General features: G+C 37.6%; 1 protein-coding gene and 1 pseudogene across 1 annotated transcript; both read right to left on the reverse strand.

The window, feature by feature from the left end:
* Positions 1-3,521: 3,521 nt before the first annotated feature.
* Positions 3,522-4,406, reverse strand: LOC130737226 (transcription termination factor MTERF15, mitochondrial-like; annotated as a pseudogene).
* Positions 4,407-7,144: 2,738 nt separating this feature from the next.
* Positions 7,145-8,943, reverse strand: LOC130737227 (FBD-associated F-box protein At5g60610-like). Its single transcript, XM_057588983.1, has 5 exons — positions 8,305-8,943; positions 7,947-8,102; positions 7,730-7,857; positions 7,262-7,285; positions 7,145-7,190 (listed from the first exon to the last, which is right to left on the reverse strand). Exons 1-5 carry the CDS (start codon positions 8,941-8,943, stop codon positions 7,145-7,147), a joined length of 993 nt encoding a protein of 330 aa, XP_057444966.1.
* Between the last annotated feature and the right edge of the window lie 12,152 nt (positions 8,944-21,095).

Raw genomic sequence — 21,095 nt, forward strand, 5'->3', positions numbered from 1 at the left:
AATCCTCTTTTAGGCATCCTTACTCCTTAGACAATGTAGGATGTCATATTTAAACTAACTCATGAGTACTTACTACTCGTGCTTATCAACTCATTAAGGGAGACCAAGATTATCAATAACAAAATTACCATTGCTTGCTTTAATTTGTTTTAACTATAAATTCAAAATTACCAAAAAACATAGAGCAGGAGCAGGAGCTCTGGAAAATGGGCTTATGTTTACAAAGATACAACAATGAAGGAGAGGAATGACCTACCAAGAATATAACTTGACAAACAAAACCTACCTAGAATATAACTTTAAATTAACTTTCATTCACTTCAAGGAAAGGAATGACCTTTAGAAGTATACTATCAAAACAAAACAAAACCAAAATCCCACAAACCTAAATGAGCATAGCCAGGGCCGACCCAAGGGCTAAGCCACCCAAGGGTCAAGCCATCCAAGCAAGGGCTTTAGGCCTCTAATTTTTTTATTTTACCAAGTTTAAAAAGTCATCGAAACTTTTTTTTACTAAGTAAAAAAGGCCCCAAATTTTTTAATAAAATAAATATTTCTTTATGTAAAAAGACCTCACTTCTAAAGTTTGCTTTAAGTCTCGTTTAGTGTTGGGCCGACCCTGAACATAGCAAAGCAAAATCAAAAGAAATTTACAGCTATCTGTAAATGCAATGTAAAAACTCCACGCCGCACCTAAGGGCAGGAAGCATCAAATAAGTTTTCAACCATGCAATCTTTCTCATTAAAACACACAAAAGAAGTTCACTCTTATTTTGCTAATATCATTGTGATTGAGTCCTGTAGCCTTCTCCGTGATTATTAATTGTTGATCATGTGGTGCGTTGATTTAGAATCATCATTTGATAAAAACTATAATGAACTGACCTGCTTTGTAATATTGAGTTTGTTAGCAAACTCTTGAGCAATATCATGTGACTGTGACTCCAAATCCGTGGATAAATCAAACTCCACTTCTGAAGTCTCAGGATTCAACCTGACCTGCGAAAATCAAATGCGGAACAATACGATTCAACTCCCCCAAAAAAATGTAAAGAAATCAACAAACGCACCTCTTGGCATCGTTCATCAAACTGGTCAGGTTGTACATAAGGCGGACACTGCAAAAGGTGCAGCTGAAAGAACAAAGGAAAATTTAGACTCTGGACAAAATGCAGATTCGGACAAGGCGAAAACGGGAAGCAGTAGAAAACCTGAGTTTTCGTGTCCACAGTTCTGAAGAAGACGTCGATTTCCTTCACGACTTTGGTTCCAGCAGTAGTATCCTTAGGATCGTCTTCTTGTGGGGATTCTTTGACGCATTCGGGATCAGCGTGAGTTTGTGAAACAGGATCCGCGCCAACAACTTCATCAACCCCGTGAAGATCCATTACCGAGCCTGTGTCGCTCACTAGTGTTGAATGTTGATTGAGGTAGGGTTTATGGCGAGGGTTTGAGCGGTGACACAGGTGAGGGTTTGCCTTCTGTGACAAGGAAGCAGTTTTTATATCTTGATTTGCCTTTTTGTCTTCTTTCGTTTTTTGTTTTTGGTAAAAAATTGATGTAGAGGAAAGTGGGCCGAGCCACTTTTAAGCATGGGAGTTGCGTTATATCCCACCCTATCCACTTCCGTTCTCACCCTTTTGATTTAAGTGGTAATTTTATGAAGAAAAAAAAAAGTAATTTTCTAAAATGTCATGTTTCATTCTTTAGATCCACGAGAAAGTTTGGGTTATATAACTCATCATCCAATTACATTGGAAATAAGTGAGTTGAAAATAAATTAATAAATAAAATATAGAAATTTCAACTCACTTATCTTCAATGTGATTTGATGATAGGTTATTTAACTCAAACTTTTCTTGAGTCATTTAGACAATCCTGGTTTTAAAATATTATACATCTTTTGTATTTTTTAAGTACTGAGATTTAAGACTTAGTAGTACTTTAAAAAAATACTCCTATTGGAAAAAACTACTCGAGAAATAAGTTTCTGAAATTGGACTGACAGCTGGAGAGAGTCGGTCCCAAAAACTTCAATAGAGGCGGGAACGGTGAGAAGAGTAATGAGTCTCAGATGGAATGGTGAGTTGATTGTGGAGAGCGTTGGGGCAAGAGCACCAGAGGTACGTGCAGGGACTCTGATGCTTAAGTCAGTAAAGGAATTGGCAGAATAACGGAAAGCAAAATGGGAATATGAGAACTTAATTACCTTTGAGATTTGGTGGAGCTTGGTATTTATAGTGGTGGTGGGTGTCTTGGGTCTGCTGGGTGGCGAAGGCCTGAAAGCTTGTGGGTTGTTGGATCACCTATCTGGGGTAGAGATCCGACGGTGGTGGAATGGGTACCAGCTCTGGCGTGTTCAACGCTTGACGCAGGTCAATCCGCAGCGCTACAGACACTTTGGTATAAAGTGGTTGTGTGAGGTCTCTTTCGTGATGTCAAAAGGCCCCTGACACTGCTGAGGTCAGCTACTTCGACGTCGTAACATGACCGACCGGTTGTGGGGGCCCGATTTTAGCTCTTACTCCGAGCAAGGGGTTTCCTTGTGTGCTGAGTTGTTATAATGATAAATCTTTTAGGGGAGGTTGATGCAATGATAATAAACTTTGGGGAGGTTATTGAGTGGGAATGTCTTTATTGCCAACTGACAAAAGCAAACTATTTGTTACACTACTGGATCTATGTTTAAATCAAGTGATCTTTTGCTAACTCTGAAAATTATTGTAATAATCAACCCTAAATGTTTCAATTTTGTAGTCTTGAAGGAAATAGGGACCCGCTTATACTGGTCCGAATCTTCTCCCTCTCTTTGATGATTGAGAAACTGGTGCAACACAGCCACCCCAATCTAGAACATGTAGCATATGCTCAACTCAGTGGAGTACGTATTTGAGCAGGCTCTTCAATTTAGAAACCATTGATACTCAATTCCTACTAGAGTTTGAATAAGGGAAGGGCCCTCCCAGAAGAAAATAATTGTAAATGAATGTAAAAAGCCTAAAACCAGAGAAGAAAGACAAGTTGAATTAGGTATGCAAGACCCAAGACCTGTAAAACTGGAACTAATAACTATAGCTGCTCATTGGACCAACCTGACTTGAACCTAATAAATTCAAAAAGCTCATAATTGATTGGTTCACTCACTTCACTCCATGTCAAACCCAATTCAAAATAATTACCATTGATTACCACTAATTTGATTTTCAGATTCATAATTTTAGCCTAATAAAAAGTTGATCAGCAAAGATGGCACCAAACCAAACAATTAGTCATCCATTGTTTTTGCCACTAGCTACAATGTTACTCTGGATATAGATCAAACCATTAGTCATCCATTGTTTTTGCCACTAGCTACAATCTTACTGTGGATATAGATCAGCATCACAGACATTATTAATGTCCCATCAAATAATTAGAATAAAAGGATAATAAGTAGTATATCTTTGTAAGTGACGAATCTGCCACCTTGTGTTCCTTTGGCATTCTGAAAATATGAATCTGTTACACAGGTTGAACATTGACCTTGCATCCAATCCAACTAACAATATACAGACAAAACCACTACAACATTCAGTCCATGAAAGACTTCATGTTCTTCACATCTTCATCAGTACTAGGGAACTTCTGTGGTTGAATGATTTTCCAGAGTCCAGCTGGATGCCTGCTTTTAACTTCAGGATTTCTTGAAAATCTCCCGTATATCTTCTCACACTCTGGATAGGGCTTGACATAAAGATTGTAAAATCCAAGCCTAGTGGGCTTGATCAGGTCCTTCAATCCAACCTCAAAACCAATGGCACCTTTAGCTCTCAAATATTCCACCACATTGTATCTAGGAACAATCTGCTTATCAAAATTCACACCCAAGTATTCAGGAACATCAGGCAAACAATCAACACCATACTTCATCCCATGAACTAAGAACTCAATCTTCTTCACGATATCCTCGAGATCATAAGTGATCAACCTCGGTTCCTTCCACAACACCTTCAAAGCATCCCTGCGAATCAAACCATGTTCACACAAGCAATCCACTCGAAGTTTGACTTCAAAACAAGCCTGAGCATACCCTCCTCCAAAATCTACTCTCTGATTGCTTCCCTGCATTTTAAAAACTCCAAGTGGGGAAAGTGCGTCTACCCGCAGTTGTTACTACTCCTCGCCAAATCGTCAAGTAGGAAACAACTCATGCGACACTAAAGCCCTTTTCCATTGACGTAGTCAACGACCGCACTGGGGACTACTATTATAGGAATGGACTAGCTAGTAGCCTTGCCCAAGGGATAAATCGCTCGCGACGACTAGTCACATTCCTCGTAAAGGACTAGTAACCCCCTTTCATGGAATCACGGTCCTAGGAATGAACTTACTTTTAAGTTCAAATGTTCAATCATATCGTTCGCCATGTTTTGTACGATAACAATTTTAAGGGCATAGGTGGTGTACTAAAACTTTCATTTTTCAAAAATACTTGTATCTATCGTCTACGCCTACGAAGTGTCGTTCAAGTCTAAACGATCTATAGAAACGATTGATCAAGATCGTCTAACAAAAGAAGACCGTCTGAAGAATGAGCGCCGACTTTGAAACACATAAAGGTCTTAGACAAATTTGGAGAAGAAGTTTCAAGTGAAGAAGAGCACGTGATTTGACAAAGCTCAAAGTACAACGTTGTCACAACCAAGCTCTCATATTTGCTCCTCAAGGGATAGAAGTCAAGACCAAAGCTACCTACCAAGTGACATGCTACTCCCTCAAATCCACAATATAAGCAAAAAAATTGGTGTTTTGGTGGTCCACTATGTTAGAAATAAGCATTGCTTTTAGAGTGTGTTAAATATCCATTTCCAATTTTACCTAAATTGCTTCATATTTGTTCATGTCATCACCTAAATATTAAATAGCATCAATCTTATTCATTTTTCAAAAATAAAAAAAACTGTCTTATGCATTACTTTTCTTGGGCTAACCTTTTCGGCTTTTCTAAAAACAAAATCTGGCAAACCACTGAACCGTGGGACTGGGCTAGTGGGCCTACATTTTCTAAAAAACAAAAGTATACAAAATAATTTTTTTTTCCGGTACCTATTTGGCCCTATGGTCCGTACGGACATAGGTGAACTTAGGTTTGATAGTGTCGGGATTGAGATCACAAAAAGCCAGATGAGAGGTAGACAGTGGTAGCCAACGACAAACCGTAGGTGAACAGTATTAGCTGGAAGAAAAGAGAAAAAAACTTATTTAAGTAACAAAACCACCGATGATGTGGTAGAAAAACCAAACCATATGGTAGAAACCCATCTATCGTGGGGAAAGGGACCTCCTCAGCGGATGTGGTGGCTCAAAATAATGAGAAGAAGTGCCATAACATAGTAGATAAGAGGACACCTTAAAAGTTTGTTTCAGAGCTTAAATGAAATGAAACTAAAGCAATTTTTTTTGGTCAAAGACTAAGGGATAAAAGCATACCAAAATGCACCCAAAAAAAACATTCTTAACACTACGTACTATTTTCTTTTGTCCAAGTTCAAACATCCTTCATTAAAGGGACTCAACCCAAAGAAAGAGAGAACGACCAAAGACAAGGCCCTTATTGACAAAAAGAAATGACAAGGCCTTACAACCCAAAACACAGTCACACGCAGATCATATTATGTGCTTTCTGAATCCCCTGCTATTCTGCACAAAAAATATTATCGGCTGATGGATTTTACAACAATAATATTGTTTTTTTTTTGTGCTAAGGAAATACAAGAAACAACAAAACAAACAAACGAAAAAGAAACTAGCTAATTCCTCTATCAGAGGCTAAAAAGGAGAGCACACCACCGGGGGAGGGGTATCAAAGTAGGTAAAGGAGCACTGGGAGCCATGAGCCAGCTTAGCTAGCTTGTCCGCCACCGCATTGCAGTTGCGGGGGACCAGGAGCAGGGAGACCTCCCAGTCCAGGCGAAGGAGCTGCAAGGTTGCAGCTATGACAGAGGAATAAATAGGAAGCGCACCAAGACCTAAGTTCTGAATAGTAGTGACGGCTTTACCACAATCCGACTCACAGAGGACCTTGCGGACTCTATTCCAGCAGAGAGAAAGACAATGGTTAATAGCCGTGAGTTCCGCGAAGAGAGGATCGCCAATGCCATCCTTGGACATGAAACCAACCAGCCACGCACCGGACGTATCCCTAACGACACCACCAGCAGAGTACAAGGAGGAGGCCGAAAGGAAACTACCATCAATGTTGAGCTTAATCCACGACGCTGGAGGAGGAAGCCAAGAAGAGGGGGTGCCAGTATGTTGCAAAACCGCAGAAGTGGTTTGGAGGACCTGTAAATCCATGAGAGAACCGAAAATAGCACGTTGAACCTGATGCAAGTTCCAAGCAGGTTGCTGGTCGAAAGCTCTGTGATTACGCCAGCGCCAAATCCACCAAAGATGGGAGAGGAACGCCGCGCTGCGAGTGTGGGTTACCATGAAACGCAGCCAATCAACATGAGGCCAGAGGAAGAAATCTGGGAGAGGGGACAACAATAATATTGTAGATATTAATAAGTAATAACCCATACGTGTTTGTAGTACAATAGTTTTTTAAAGGATTTAATACTTTTAATTTTCACCACATTCGAGTTAGAATCGTGATAGCAATTAATTCAATAAGAAAAAAAAGAGAGGATTTATTTTTCTTACACAGAAGAGCAAACGTCACTTCCTTGTCATTTTATAAAAAGTGGAATTGATTTTTGCACACCGTAATTTTAATAAGTACACGCCCATTATATTATTTTGAAGTTTTAATTTCCATAATACCTTAAAATTAAAAAATTACACTTGTACAAAGTAAAAAATAGTTTTTTTACTTGACCATCCAAATTTTTTTTTTTTAAATTTTACAAATCAAACTTCCGGAACTGAAACTTCCTGAAGCAACAAATTTACTCTTATGGAATTGAAAGTGCATAAGTGAAAAATGCTCCTAAAACTTAAATATTTAGAAGCAAATTTTTTTACACTTACGTGAAAAATAAGCTCTAAAAATTGAACTTCCAAAAGCTTAAAAATTTCAAAATAGTTATTTTTTCAAAGAATTATACAGGGACATTTAAGGCAAAAACTACTTTGGGTGTGCAAATATTAAATTTGTGGGTGTTCAAAAATTAATCCCCAATATAAGAGGAAGCAAATTAATAACTAAACTGCATTTTCAAAAAAACAAATTTATAACTAAACTGTAGATGCAACATATCTTAACAGCGATGCATCTCACCTCATGACTTCAATTGTATGCCCACTGTAGGAATAATCAGTTAGAGAATTAAACTAATTTTCGATTATCTCAAAAGCAACACGTGAATAATAAAATCCATATGATTGTAAATTTAAGATATAATCACACTCGCAACTAAAAACCAAAAACCACTTCTGTCAAAAAAAAGAAAAACCACTGGTGTCCTCCACCATCATCAATTGAAACGAGAAAAATCCATCTAACCCCAACAATTGAGCTTGCATTTAGAGATCAATGTTGTGATACTCTCCTGAATTAGACCAACAACGCCACCATCTAAAAGTTTTATTATTGAGCCAACACGTTAATATTGAAAACTCTATGGAGATCCTTGGGAGGATTAATAATTTTGCCACCATTTGGAGCTCCTCTTCTGGAGATAACTGGCAACAGCACATAGTCATGGTTTTTAAAAACTTTGCATTCTTCATAATATATGCAGCAAACCGGAAATCATCTTCAATGTTTAAAATAGAACCAATAAAACATGTTCTGAGATGTGATGAAACACATTCCGGAACAGGAACAATTGAATATTCCTCTGTCTCAATATAGCTATGTTTCTCCAAAGAGCGCTGTTAATCATAATAGACAAACTTAGTTTTACAAAATACAAAATGTTAGAAAGAGAATTAACAAAAATGATCCTAAAGACTCAACAAACCTTCTTGATGACAAGATTTTGAAGCCTTGGACAATGATAAAGCATTCCTAGTACGGTAGGCCATCCAGAAAAGGGAATACAATTAAATACAAATTCAAGGTGGATTAAGTTCGGAAACTTGTGAGAGGAGAAATATTCCTTGAAGCGCCTGAAGTACTGAATGACACAATAACAATCTATAAAAATATAATACAGATTTCTAATATATAGATAGGACTAGAAAATTCTAGATAATAGACTAATTAAAATTTGGTTTACAATTCTACACATTAAAATTTTAGCACATAAAAAAGTTATAATAAACTGTTGTAAAAACATGTTCTTGCTCATAGTGTCATATTCATGATCATCTATATACCTGAGGATTAGGTATGCATGGACGTAAATGTGCTTTCACCAAGTTGGAGGTTTTGGTCCCTACAACATGGACAGATCTTGAACTGGATGTCTCTGCAACATATAAATCCTCAAGAATGGGTGCACCATTGAGAAACTTCCTGTAATCCTCTTTTTCATTATGGAAAGAAACCTCGAACAAGTGAAGACTTTTGAGCGAAGGAAGATCAACCGAGGAAATTTTACCCACCTTACTTATTCTACTCAGTTTTAAACACACAAGGGTTTGGCAGCGGAAGATGTTGGGCGACAAGGTGGCACAACTAGTTGTGTAGATTTCGAGACCCTCAACACCATGCTGCCATTTGGCGGCTTCGATGTCAACCCTAATGAGAGGTTCAAGTAAATTACATACCACTAAATTTTTTGTGGATTGATGTTGCTCGGGTGCAATGAGTGAAATTGTGTCACGAACAAAGCCACACACCTCGTGTTCGTCGTGAGGGCTGCCTTCATAGAAAACGTTGAGAGAGGCGAGTGAACGACAAAGTGAGGTCCAACGCTTTGAAAGAATGGTGGTGGTGAATGCGAGTTTAGTTGGGAGAAAAGAGAGGATGTGACATAAAAGTTCATCCGGTAGAGCACTAATCCTATCGGCCATCTTCTTTCTCACAAGTGCATTGAGTTCAGAACCTAATTTCTTATATAGGAACTAGTGACGTTTTATAAAAAAATAATGTTATATGAATTTATGATTGATTTGTTTTAAAATAAGATCAAACAAAATAAAATTTGATTTGAATTTGGATAAACTTGTCATGCGAAATCCTGTGGTTAGCTAGCGTTAGATTATCGTGTTCAAGAGAGATAGAATTTTTATATAGGAAAAAATTATATATAAGTATAAATTATATATTTTTATAACCAATATAAATATAAATATAGATTATATATTCTATAAAAATATAAATATAGATTATATATTTTTATAACCAATATAAATATAGATTTATATATAAATATAGATTATATATTATATTCCAACAGTTCACTAAATGCGAAATCCTGTGGCAAACCATTCACTGTTAGAATATAAATATAGATTATATATGTATGAATATGTCTTTTAATCTCTGTATAACATATTTTCATCATCAAATTATCATACTTATTTATAATTATTAAATTATTTATTAAAATTATGAAAAAGTATCAAAAGTATATTAGAATTTATTTTTAAATTAGTTTCGATATGAATAATTGTGAATATACTAGTTTTTAAATTAATATATTTTTAAATTTATTCTTACCGTGTCATTTAAACATAAATAATTGTGAATATACTAGTTTTTTTTCCCGTGCAACGCACGATAAATATGTCTATTATATTTTATACATAAATTAATCATGAACGTGATTATGCTAGTTCGTTTTCAGTTTTTTTTTTTTTTAATTCTAAGTTATTTATGTTTTGATTTTTTTTAAAGTTGTTCCCAACATGTGTTCAGGGAATACGTGTCAACAGAATGATGCAGTATCTTAGATAATTAGGAAAAACCTTTTAAAATTTTAAACGATTATAATCTCAGTATTACATAGATGAGAATTACTGAGAGTTTGACACGTAGGATTGATAAGCGCATAACTGATGCACTTTACGTGTGTCTTTCTAAGTTTCATTATATATATTTTGGTGCTTAATTGTTATCACTTAGCCATGTTCTAACCATTAGTGCTTAATTGGATTATTCACAGAAAAGTGTTTAATTCTACACTTTTAGTTTCTGTGACTGTTTTGCTAGAACAGGTTGAATCTGAAGATACAAAAATTCAAATAAGACGAATAATATGTCGTTGGAAAGATAACTCAATGACCTACAACTTTCATGTTAAGCTCAATTCGAGAATCAGCCTCTAACATGGTCATAATTGCGTTGCAAAGTTGATCGCTAATCCTGCGAGTCTGGAACAGTCTGCACTAAAATAATCATATCTTGGGCCACAGAACTCCGAATTAAGATCCGATTGAAGGCCCGCGAAGCTGACTTAAAGAGCTACAACTCTTATGCTTACAACAATTGAAGATTAAGACTTCTTGTGGGACCGCGGATACCTGATTGTTCATCTGCTTATTCCTTTATGTGGGCCCGATTTTATGAAGATTTAGAAAAGATTTAGATAACAAGGATTGTTACTTGGAAAAGAAGTTTATTTATTAGTATAAATAGGCTTTTGTTAGACCTCACCACCATCACACTACCTCACCTTCTCCTCCTCCTATCTCTCCCTCTTTTCTAGTATGAGTTGCTAAACTCCATAGTTAGTCTTAGGATTTTTAATATTCTTGTGTTTGCAAACTTGAGGTTCTGTTCTTAATGCAAATTTATTCTTTATTAATTCTCTTCATCTCTATTTCTGATCTAGGGTTTGTTTAATTCCGTAGTTTTAGAAATAAGAGTTGATGCATGTTCGCTTAGTTCATGTAAGTTCGTAACTGTTTCTTAATCGCTTAGTTTAGGAAATTGTGAATTGATTTCCGCTTAGTTAATTAGTTCTCACGAATTAGGGAATTGATAAGGAAGAATTAATCTTTTGTAACCAATGAAGGTTTGTTGCACTTAAATGTTATAATCCGATGACTAACACTTTCTCTTATTTGAATTAAATCTCTTTTAATTTCTGTTTGCTTACTTTACAATCAAAGCAACCAAACCCCCTTCTAATTGCTTTGTTTTACTCTATTATCAATTAATACTTCACAGAGTCCTCGTGAGATCGATCCTGGTGTTCAACACCTTGTACTGCATTCAAAGCAGAATACTTTGACACGCACCCACGGCAGTGCGTTCGTCAAATTGGCGCCCACTAACCTTTTACCTTCTGCTTATTATTCAATATAATTTCGTTTTTCAGTAATTATTAGAACTCTGCTAGGGTTTATGCTTTTATTCCCTACTTCCTCCAATTTAATTGCAGAATTCGCCCCATCCATGGAAGGCTAATTCCCTTCGAACGAATTCCTTTGCAAAGTATATCGCGCTCTTGAGGTATAGTGCTTAATAGAATTCGCCTGATTAATTTTATTCATCTCTATTTCTGACTTAGGTTTGCTTAATTCCTTATGATTAGAAATAGAAGATGATGCATGCTCACTTAGTTCATGTTAGGTCGTAACCGGTTCTTAATCGCTTAGTTTAGGAATCTGTGAATTAGTTATCGCTTATTTAATTAATTCTCACGAACTAGGAAACTAATGACAAGAACTGATCTTTAGATACCCATGATTGAACAGCGATATACTGAACAAAGGGACTCGTCCGTCTTTACTTGATTATATTAATCTGTTTTTACTTTCTGCTAGTCTTTTGAAACTGAATCACAAAACCCCCCTTGAGTGTGTGTGTGTTTGTGCTTTTTAATACTAAATCTTTGTTGAAACGATAATCCTTGGGAAACGACCTAGGAGTCACTTCCTAGTTACTACAGTTTTATTAATTAATTATTTGTATCGGGTACGGCCTCGATCAATGATTTTTTGAGTGGGAGAGTGATTCGGAGAGTAGATTAAACTTGGTAATAACACATAGCAATCTCTCTTTGATAGTCTTGTTATTTTCTAGTATATATTGTTGATATTGATTTCTTATTCTAAAGAATATTTATGTACTTTGAGAATATTTATGTTATCGACTGATCATATTTCTCATTGACAATAAAAGAAATTGAATGACTTCTGTCATTAATCTCATATGGTTATGACAATGATAATGGTATGAAAACAAAGATTTGAGAAGGAGGTAAGAAGCAAAGAACCTAACCTCTATGGATATGTTTTATAGTCAATGACGGCTTTTATCATTTTCTGTTTTAATTGAATCACGTTTTAGGAACTAAAACTGAAATAGATTCAATTTAAAAAATAGTTTATGAACCGTAGTTGACTTAATTCAAGCAGAAATGTTTTTTTTACTGCAAAATGTGTTTACAAAAGACAACATATTGATTATTTTATGTTTTTTCTTCTATTGTAAGAATTTTGATCTGTGTTTAACTGTCTTAGCTTCCATTTTGATTTGTGATAATTGCGTCTTTTTCAGAGGAGGAGGTCAAGGAAGCTGTGTGGTCGTGCGGGGGATAAAAGTCCGGGCCCAGACAGGTTTAATTTTAAATTTATTCAGAAATTTTGGAGTCTGCTGAAAAGATATTTTTGTAAAATGATGAAGGAATTTTGGAAGCGTGGAGTCTGGCCGAAGGGTAGTAACGCTTCTTTTATTGCCTTAATTCCAAAGGTAAACTCGCCTCAGAATTTGAATGATTTCAGGCCTATTTCACTTATTGGCTGTATGTACAAGGTCATCTCCAAACTACTGGCAATTAGACTTAAATCTGTTATGGGGAAATTGATTGATGAAAGATAATTTGCTTTTGTTGGGAATCGGAACATGTTGGATAGTGTTGTGATAGCAAATGAGGTTGTGCACGAGGCAAAGGTTAAGAAAAAGCCTACGTTGTTCTTCAAGGTTGATTATGAAAAGGCATACGACTCTGTGTTTTGGGATTTCCTTGAGTATATGATGACCAGGATGAAGTTTCATGCAAAATGGATCGGGTGGATTTTGGGGTGCCTGAAATCAGCTTCCATTTCAGTTCTTGTAAATGGGAGTCCAAGCGCAGAATTTGCTATGGAGAAAGGACTAAGGCAAGGCGATCCATTAGCGCCGTTCCTGTTCCTAATTGTGGCAGAAGGGTTGAATTGTTTCTTTCTTAATGCGGTAAAGTTGGGGAAATTTAACGGGTTCAGGGTTGGTGGTGAATGTGGTCTTGAAGTTTCACTTCTACAGTTTGCTGATGATACCATTTTCATTGGAGAAGCTTCAGTTCAGAATCTGATAACTAGTAAATGTGTTCTTCGATGCTTTGAACTGAAATATGGGCTCAAGGTTAATTTTAATAAAAGCATATTAGCGGCTGTTGGCATTGAGAGTGGTGTGGTCAATCACTTTGCTTCCTTCCTGCACTGCAAAGTGATGAGTATTCCATTTGTTTTTCTGGGCATCCCTGTTGGGGGCCGACCTAGCTGTCTTAAACTGTGGGAGCCAGTGATTAACAAGTTCAGGAAGAGGTTGGCTACCTGGAAACAAAAATTGGTGTCTTTTGGTGGTCGGGTTTGCTTGATTCAAAGTGTACTTTCTGCTTTACCTCTTTTTTTCCTGTCTTTTTTCCGGATGCATGTGGGGTGGTGACAATTTGCACTAGTTTGATGAGGAATTTTCTGTGGGGTGGTTCTGAGGAGTCAAGGAAAATTCTCTGGGTAAAATGGGAGGATGTCTGCAAATCAAAACCAGCGGGAGGGTTGGGGATTAAAGATATCTCCTCTTTTAATAGAGCTTTGTTAGCCAAATGGATGTGGAGGTTTCGATTTGAACCTGATAGCTTATGGTGTCGGGTAATTAAGTTGAAATATGACGGGTCAAGCAGTATGCCAGAGTCAGTTTGGTGGAGGGCGGTTCAGGAGGCTTGTGTAATTGATGGTGAGAATTGGGTTGATGAAGGGTCTCATAAGGTAATCCTTACTGGTAATGCTACATCATTTTGGTGTGAATATTGGTTAGGTGGTGGGTGCCTGCGAAATAAGTTTCCTCGGTTGTATAAATTGTCTTGCCTTAAAAAAGCGACCATTGCTGAGTGCGGAGTGTGGCAGGAGCATGTGTGGGGATGGAAGTTTCGGTGGAGGTGAACTCTTAGAGGGAGGGAAGTGGGTTGGTTACAAACACTGGTACAGGAGGTTTCAGCAGTTAATTTCACTGAAGGGGAGCGTGATAAGTGGAGTTGGAATCCTTGCCCGGAGGGCAAGTTTTCTGTTAACAGTGCCTATTTTTCCTGCAGGTACCGGCGACTTTGGAGGTGGACTTTGCCCTGAAGTTAGCCTGGCGTTCTTTTTCTCCTTCAACGGCGAAGGCATTTGTTTGGAGAAGTTTTCTGGACAGGATTCCTAGTGCAGAGAATTTATGGAAGCGCCATGTTTTGGGGTCTATGGAGGATGCAGCGTGCAAGGTTTGTTCTGCAAGTTTTGAGTCATGCTCCCATATATTGTTTTCATGTCCTTTTGCTTTGGATGTGTGGAGAAGTGTTTTTAGTTTTGCTTGGCCTGGACATTTCTCTCCCAGCTGATATACGTGCTCATTTCTTGCAATTTCTGTTTGGATGGACTCAAAGTCAGAATCAGTTACTGTGCTTGTTGTTCCTTTGTTATGTTGTCTGCATTTTAGCTAAGTTAAGTTTTTGGCCAACATGTCGGACCCGATGTCCCTGCGAAACCTGCAATGAGTTGGCTAGGTTTTTTGTGAAGCTTCGTTTTGATTACTTGGTGATCAAGATAGGATATTTCTGGAAGCTTCTATGCGCCGTGCAAGGATTATATTCTATGTGATCAAATCGGTTTCAATGATTTGATTTGAAGATGTGTGGGAGTTTTATTTTTTGAATAGGAAACTTATTATTGAAGACTTTTCTGCAGATTTGTTTCCTAGTAACTCCCTGAGTGTTGTGTGGACCTTTGCTTGTCCAAGCCCATCGAAGACAAGGCTTGGATGACTGCTATATATGAAGACTGAAAGCTAGTGTTAGGTAGAGAGCTTCTGTTGAGTAAAACTAGGGTTGACTCTTGTCTGTGTTCACACTTGTTGTTCTCTCAGCTTATTCATGTATTGATTCTTTTGCTGAGAGTTGATTTTTGCTGTTTGATCATGAGATCTGTCTTTGCTCTTGTTGTGAGCTATTGAATCACTATGGCAGTGATTGAGAGAAAGTGAGAGGGGCTCTCATACTTAGGGGGAGGACTAAGTAATAAACACTTGTAGAGATAGGTAGAAAAGGCTGTGAACTGGGACAGTTCAATTAAGACCTTTTGTGTACAATTTCTCTGAATAGTGGATTATCTTTCTCTTGGGTGAAAACCCTCCAGACGTAGGTGATTTTGCACCGAACTGGGTTAACAATCTCGTGTGCCTTGTCTTTGTTTATGTTCTCTGTATTGCATATTTTCTGGTAAGGTTTTAATGAGGCATATTCTAGTAAGCTGTGCCTCCATTGGGCGGGGGGTCTTTAGGTTCTGAGTTAGCTTTTCTCGTTATTTAGTTCCTCCTTAGGCTCTTTATTGTTGCTTCTTCTTTTTCACTCTTCCTATTTGTATTGGGTTGAAGTACCCCTTGTACTTCATTTAATATAGTTCTTTGCTTATCAAAAAAAAAGTAACTGTTTTGTATCATGTTGTATAAGATGTCTTAGACATCTGGTAGAACATCTGTCCGCGTGTGCCAGAATTTCAGTGCTCAATTTGGGTGGCTGGGGTTTGGACTTTATGGCTGTTAAGGAATGAAGCAATCTTTAGGAATGGTGAGAGGAGTGTACCTGCTGCGTTGGATTTAATTAGACTAAGATCTTAGTGGTGGATCAGGGTGAAGAAGAAGGGGTTTAGTTATTCTTGGTTTGAATGGCTCTCAAATCCCTCTGTTTGCATTACATCAGCGTGAAGGTTGGCTAGTGTACGGTTGCTGGTGATAGTGGCCTCTTAATTTCGTGGTTATTGTGGCTGCAAAGAGTTGGTGGTGTGCTATGGAATTGGGTCTTTGTTGTTGCATCGTTGGTGTCTGTACTGTGTTTCCTTTTTTGCTTGTAATTTCTTCTTTTTTGTTTTTTTGTTTTCTTCTGGTTTTTGATTGCTTTGTTTGTTATGTATTATGGGTTGGAGTACCCCTTGTACTCCAAGTTTTAATACAAATTTGGCTTATCTAAAAAAAAAAACTCAATGAATGTATAAATCGTGCTTTAAATAGTGACTTTGAATAAGAATTTTTTGACACAACATGAAAGTGGTATTGATAAAGGGTCAAGAAAAATTTAATTAGCAAACTTCTCAAATCCTTGTATTGCTTAGGCAGATACCTAAATAATGATGGCATGAGAAATTTGATCAGATTTTGATTAGTGAATGATTCTCATCCTTGAATGTTGTGCACGAACTATAGTAACAAGGCTCTAGCCAACCTAGTGGAGTAAGTGGAGGACGTTGATAGACGATTTGGTCTACTACCTCGGCTTGATCTATTAGGAATAGAATTATTATTTCGTCTCTTTCACTGATGGGACTTTCGAGTCCCCTTTTTCAATCACCTCCTACCTTATGGAAAGTCCACTGCTGAAGACCCTAAATCTAAAGGTCAAGGATTGTTCGTGATGTTCCGTATATAGATAAATGTGTTTTATGCTAAACATTGGATGATGAATGTCTTTTATGCTCTTGTTGCACATGTGATAGAATTGTAGATGGAAAACCCCTTCGTCAAAATTTGATATAAAAAAGATATGGATGATGCAAGCATGATATTGAGTGTTAAAATCATAAGGAAGGGATATAATTTCAAACTATCTCACGAGCATTGTTTTGAAAAAGCCTTTTAGAAATGTTAATGTTAGACTTTTGGATACCCTTATGATTCTAACACTCAGTTGAAGCAAAACAACAAATATCTTGTTTCTCAATCTGAGTAAGCTCAAATTATTGGTAGCGTATTACATCTGATAATTTTTCATGGCAAGATAATAGCATACTTTGTGAACAGATTGAGTAGGTATTCTATAGCACCAATAAGGATTATTGGGAAGTGCTTGCGGGAATTATAAAATGTTTTGAAGGTACCATGAACTATGTTATCATATGTTGTGGATTTTCTGATGTACTTGAAGAATACATCGATGGTAGATGAATTTTGAATTCATATGAGACAAAATCCACAAGTGGTTATGCATTTACATTTGGTGGTAGTGCGGTAAATTGAAAAACTGTCAATTAACCTATTATTTCTAAATCTACTATGGAATCACAATCTGTGGTTTTGAAATTGAGTGATAATGGGCTGAGTGGTTAAGATACTACTTAACGCAAATTCCTTTGAAATGAAATCACACCATAGGTGTTAGTGCTTTGTGATAATCAATCTCATTTTTTTTTATATGCAAAGAAATGCATTAATGAAAGTACAAGGGGTACTCAACCTATAATACATCAAAAGAAGAAGAAGAAATAAATATTACAAAATAACAAACAAGAATACCCCAGCCAGACAGTAAAACACCAAACTGCCCAATATCAATAGGTCTTCTAGCCACCCAAAACGAAGAAGCTAAACTTTATAAAAAATGTCTCATTAAAACCTTACTAGAAAAACCTTATTGGAAAAACCTAGATAAGGAAAGAAAGTACATTCTATTATAAAGCCACAACTACATCTCCAACCGGACCAAACAAACAATGCATTAGTTTTGAGCCTAAGGTGGAGGTTCACCGGAGCTCCGCCCTCCGGTGAGGACTAAAACCAAAATGCTTGCAACTGCAAGGAGATATTGAAGGTGCGAAAAACACTAGAAAGGGGGGGTTTGAATAGAGTTTTTCTATCTTGGATAAACTTTTTAGCCTTTTCAAAATTTAAGGATAAAAACTAAGTGCTGAAAGATAGGAAGTAAAGCACACGAGTATTTTATCCTGGTTCACTTGAGATAAAAGCTCAAGCTAATCCAGTCCACCTGTGAAGGTGATTTCTTCCTTCTTCTGATGAAGGCAATCCACTAAAATCAATGAGTGTCACAACTGCACTTTGCAATCTGCTAAGTGACTAACAATACACTGATTTTCTCACTAGTATCCTCTTAAGAAGCTGATCTACCGATCCTCTTAAGACTAGCTAACTACTGAATCAACCTTGATTCTGTCCTCTCAAGATCCGACCAACCTTGGTCTCTTGATGAACTTTACAATGTGATGTAAAAGGTTTCGGGTTTACAAAGAGTGCTTCTTACAAGCAAATGGTAAACTCAGAGGTTTAAGAACAGTGAAGAAATAATGCTAAGAGAATGGTTCGTATGTGTTGAATATTTTCAGCAAAGTTTCTTAGCCTCTTTCTTCTAACTTCAGCCTTTATATACTCCAAGACTTGTGATGTAGCCGTTGCTAGGGTTTTATCCGTTGGAGTGGCAATTGTGAAATATCAGACTGCAAGGCTGTACACGGTAGGTGGCGGACAGACTGAGACTTGTACGACGTTGTACTGTGATAGCGACCTGTCCTTTCACCAGTTGACTTGAGATGAAGGGAGCTTCAGATGAACGTTGATGAAGCTTCTGATCATCGTCAGATTTGAAGCTTGGATCCTTCTGACCATGCAACTTCTGCTTCTGCACAAGTTCCTCAGAACTTCTGATCATCAGAGCTAGAATAGCTTAGGTCTTCAGAACCAACTTCTTGTAAGTCTTCAGAACTTGAGTCTTCTGCTTCTGGACCGTTCCACTGGAACATCTGATCTTCAGAACTTCTGACTTGAGTTCTTCAGAACTTCTTGAGAGCTTGGATCTTCAGAGCTTCTGAAGTATGTGTCACTGTTCAGAATGAACATGATAGATTAAATAGCTCTCTTTTTAGTAACCTTTGGTTCTTCTTCTTCTGAACGAATAGGCTTGGGTCAGATTCAGAACCTGTTTGTCACAACTTAAAAAAAACAAACGTTAGGGTACCACAATTGTTCATCATCACAGACCTTAATTGTAATCATCAAAACATAGAGATGCAACCACTGATCAAACCTTGATCTTACAATCTCCCCCTTTTTGATGATGACAAAACAAGTATTTTGATGAACAATTTTTACACAATAAACTGAATACACAAGAGAGAAAAGATCAGAGATTAAACTTATCCTTGTGTAACAGTTTGCTATGTTCTTTCTGAACCTAGGACAGCACCTGTTTCTGAGCTAGGGTCTCCCCCTGACTCCCCCTGAATCTATGACTTGATGAATTGGTGAATAGTCTAGATTCGGAGTCTGGTTATGTGATCAGATTTTACGCTTGAATAGATGTATACTCATCAGAAGTGATGGTTCAGAACTTAGCGTATATCACATAATAACATAGAGTGTTGTCTAGATGTAATTGGAATAAGGCGTCAGAAGCAAGATTAGTTCACGATAAGAGCAAAATGTATTCCTTATCTGAGATGCTTGACAATATCTATGTGCTATAAGTATTGGTACTTGTTCTCCTCTACTGGTTTTATATAATATAAAAAATTTAAAAATTTATCAAAACCAATATATGTACTCCCCCTTTTTGTCATAATCAAAAAGAGTGAAAAACAAAAGCAACAATAACAAGAACAGAGAAGTGATGCAAATAAGATTGGTTATTATTACTGAATGGAGAAGAAGTACAAGGGATCAAAAGAGAAGAAGAAGACTAAGCCTAGACAAACAGGAAGGCTCGAGAATTCTTCATAGAGAGAAGTTGAAGGTGGAGAGGACGAATGTCCTTAACAATCGAGGCTAGCTGAGTAGCCAGGTCCTCCTTGAGAGCAACATTCTCCTGCACAGCCGCTTGATCCGCTTCATGGTGATCTTCCTCATATTCCAGAAGCATGCAAATGCCCTGGAGCTGAGCTTCGATGTCCTCCTGGCGATTGGTCAGACGGAGAAGATCATTCAGAACATCTTGAAGGTTCTGAAGACAGAGGGTCTGATGAGAAGTGAGCCAACAGGTCAGAAGATGCTCAATCTTCTCAAGAGCTTGAGAGATCTGAGAGGAAGAAAGATTAACACTCCATGGAAAGACTTGGTCAAATACCAAAGTCTTGAGTTCAGAAATTAAGTCGACAGAAGTCATTCTTGAACAAGGAGGAATGAAACAGAGAGATGAGAAAGTGAATTGCGTTGTGATGGAGAAGAAGGATTGCGGAGATTATAAGGAGAAAAACGTAACAGAAAATCATGCATAAAACTTATCAAAACATAAAAGCATGTGAGTTACGAAATGGACGGTGCATGAATCAGATAAGAATTGAGTAAACATAGTCAGCATAAAACTAAATGCAGTCATAACAGGGAAATGTATGCATGAGATAGAAGAGGAATTCAAGGCTTGGAGGTGGAAGGAAGATTGTCCATGAGATACTTCATGATGGCTTCCATTTTGCTTGAGGACTCTGCAATCTGCTTGCTCTGCTCAATCTGAACTTGTCCTTGTTGCTCAACCATCTGAAACAATCGCTGCTGATCATTTTGAATCCTGTCAATCCGGGCAGCTAAAACGGCAACTTCTGGAGCTGAATCAGAAGTGGGAACTTCTGATTCTGGTGGATGAGTAGCAGCTTCAGCTTCTGAAGTCATGACATCATCAGCTTGAATCGGCCCTTGTTTCTGGACTTCACCAGTATCTGCATCTTCCAGAATAACTATACCATCTGAGCTTTCTTCCTCTGCCTCTGCTGAGTGCATCTCAACATCCTCTAGGGTACATGCAGAGACAACACATGGTCTTTCAGCCATAGCTCGTCTCAGAGGCTCACACACCTTGTGCAGCACTCTCTGCCTCTGCTCATAGGCCCTCTCGGATGCATCATGAACTCTGAGTCTTTTCTCTCTGCTCAGCTGATTCTGAAATTCATAACCTTTGCCTTCTGACCAGCTCTCAAATGCAGACCATAGACTATCAACAAGAGAGGCATCAAACTGATTATCAGTTACCTGATACAACCAGTTCAGCCTTCTGATGGCTTCTGCAGAAAACTCCTGAATGAGTTGAGGAAGACTCTGAGGGAGGAAGGAGGTGGCCAGGGTCAGAACAGGCTGAGGGGTTCTGGCAGCATTGGAGCTCGAAGCATTTGATTCTTCCATGTGCTCAGAAGAAGTGAAATTCATCTCATGGTTCTTCTCGAAGCCTGAGTGATCTGATTCAGCCATGAGCTCAGCTTCAGAGATAGTATCTGGC

This window comes from Lotus japonicus, chromosome 2 (assembly GCF_012489685.1).
Source record: "Lotus japonicus ecotype B-129 chromosome 2, LjGifu_v1.2".
NCBI lineage: Eukaryota > Viridiplantae > Streptophyta > Magnoliopsida > Fabales > Fabaceae > Lotus > Lotus japonicus.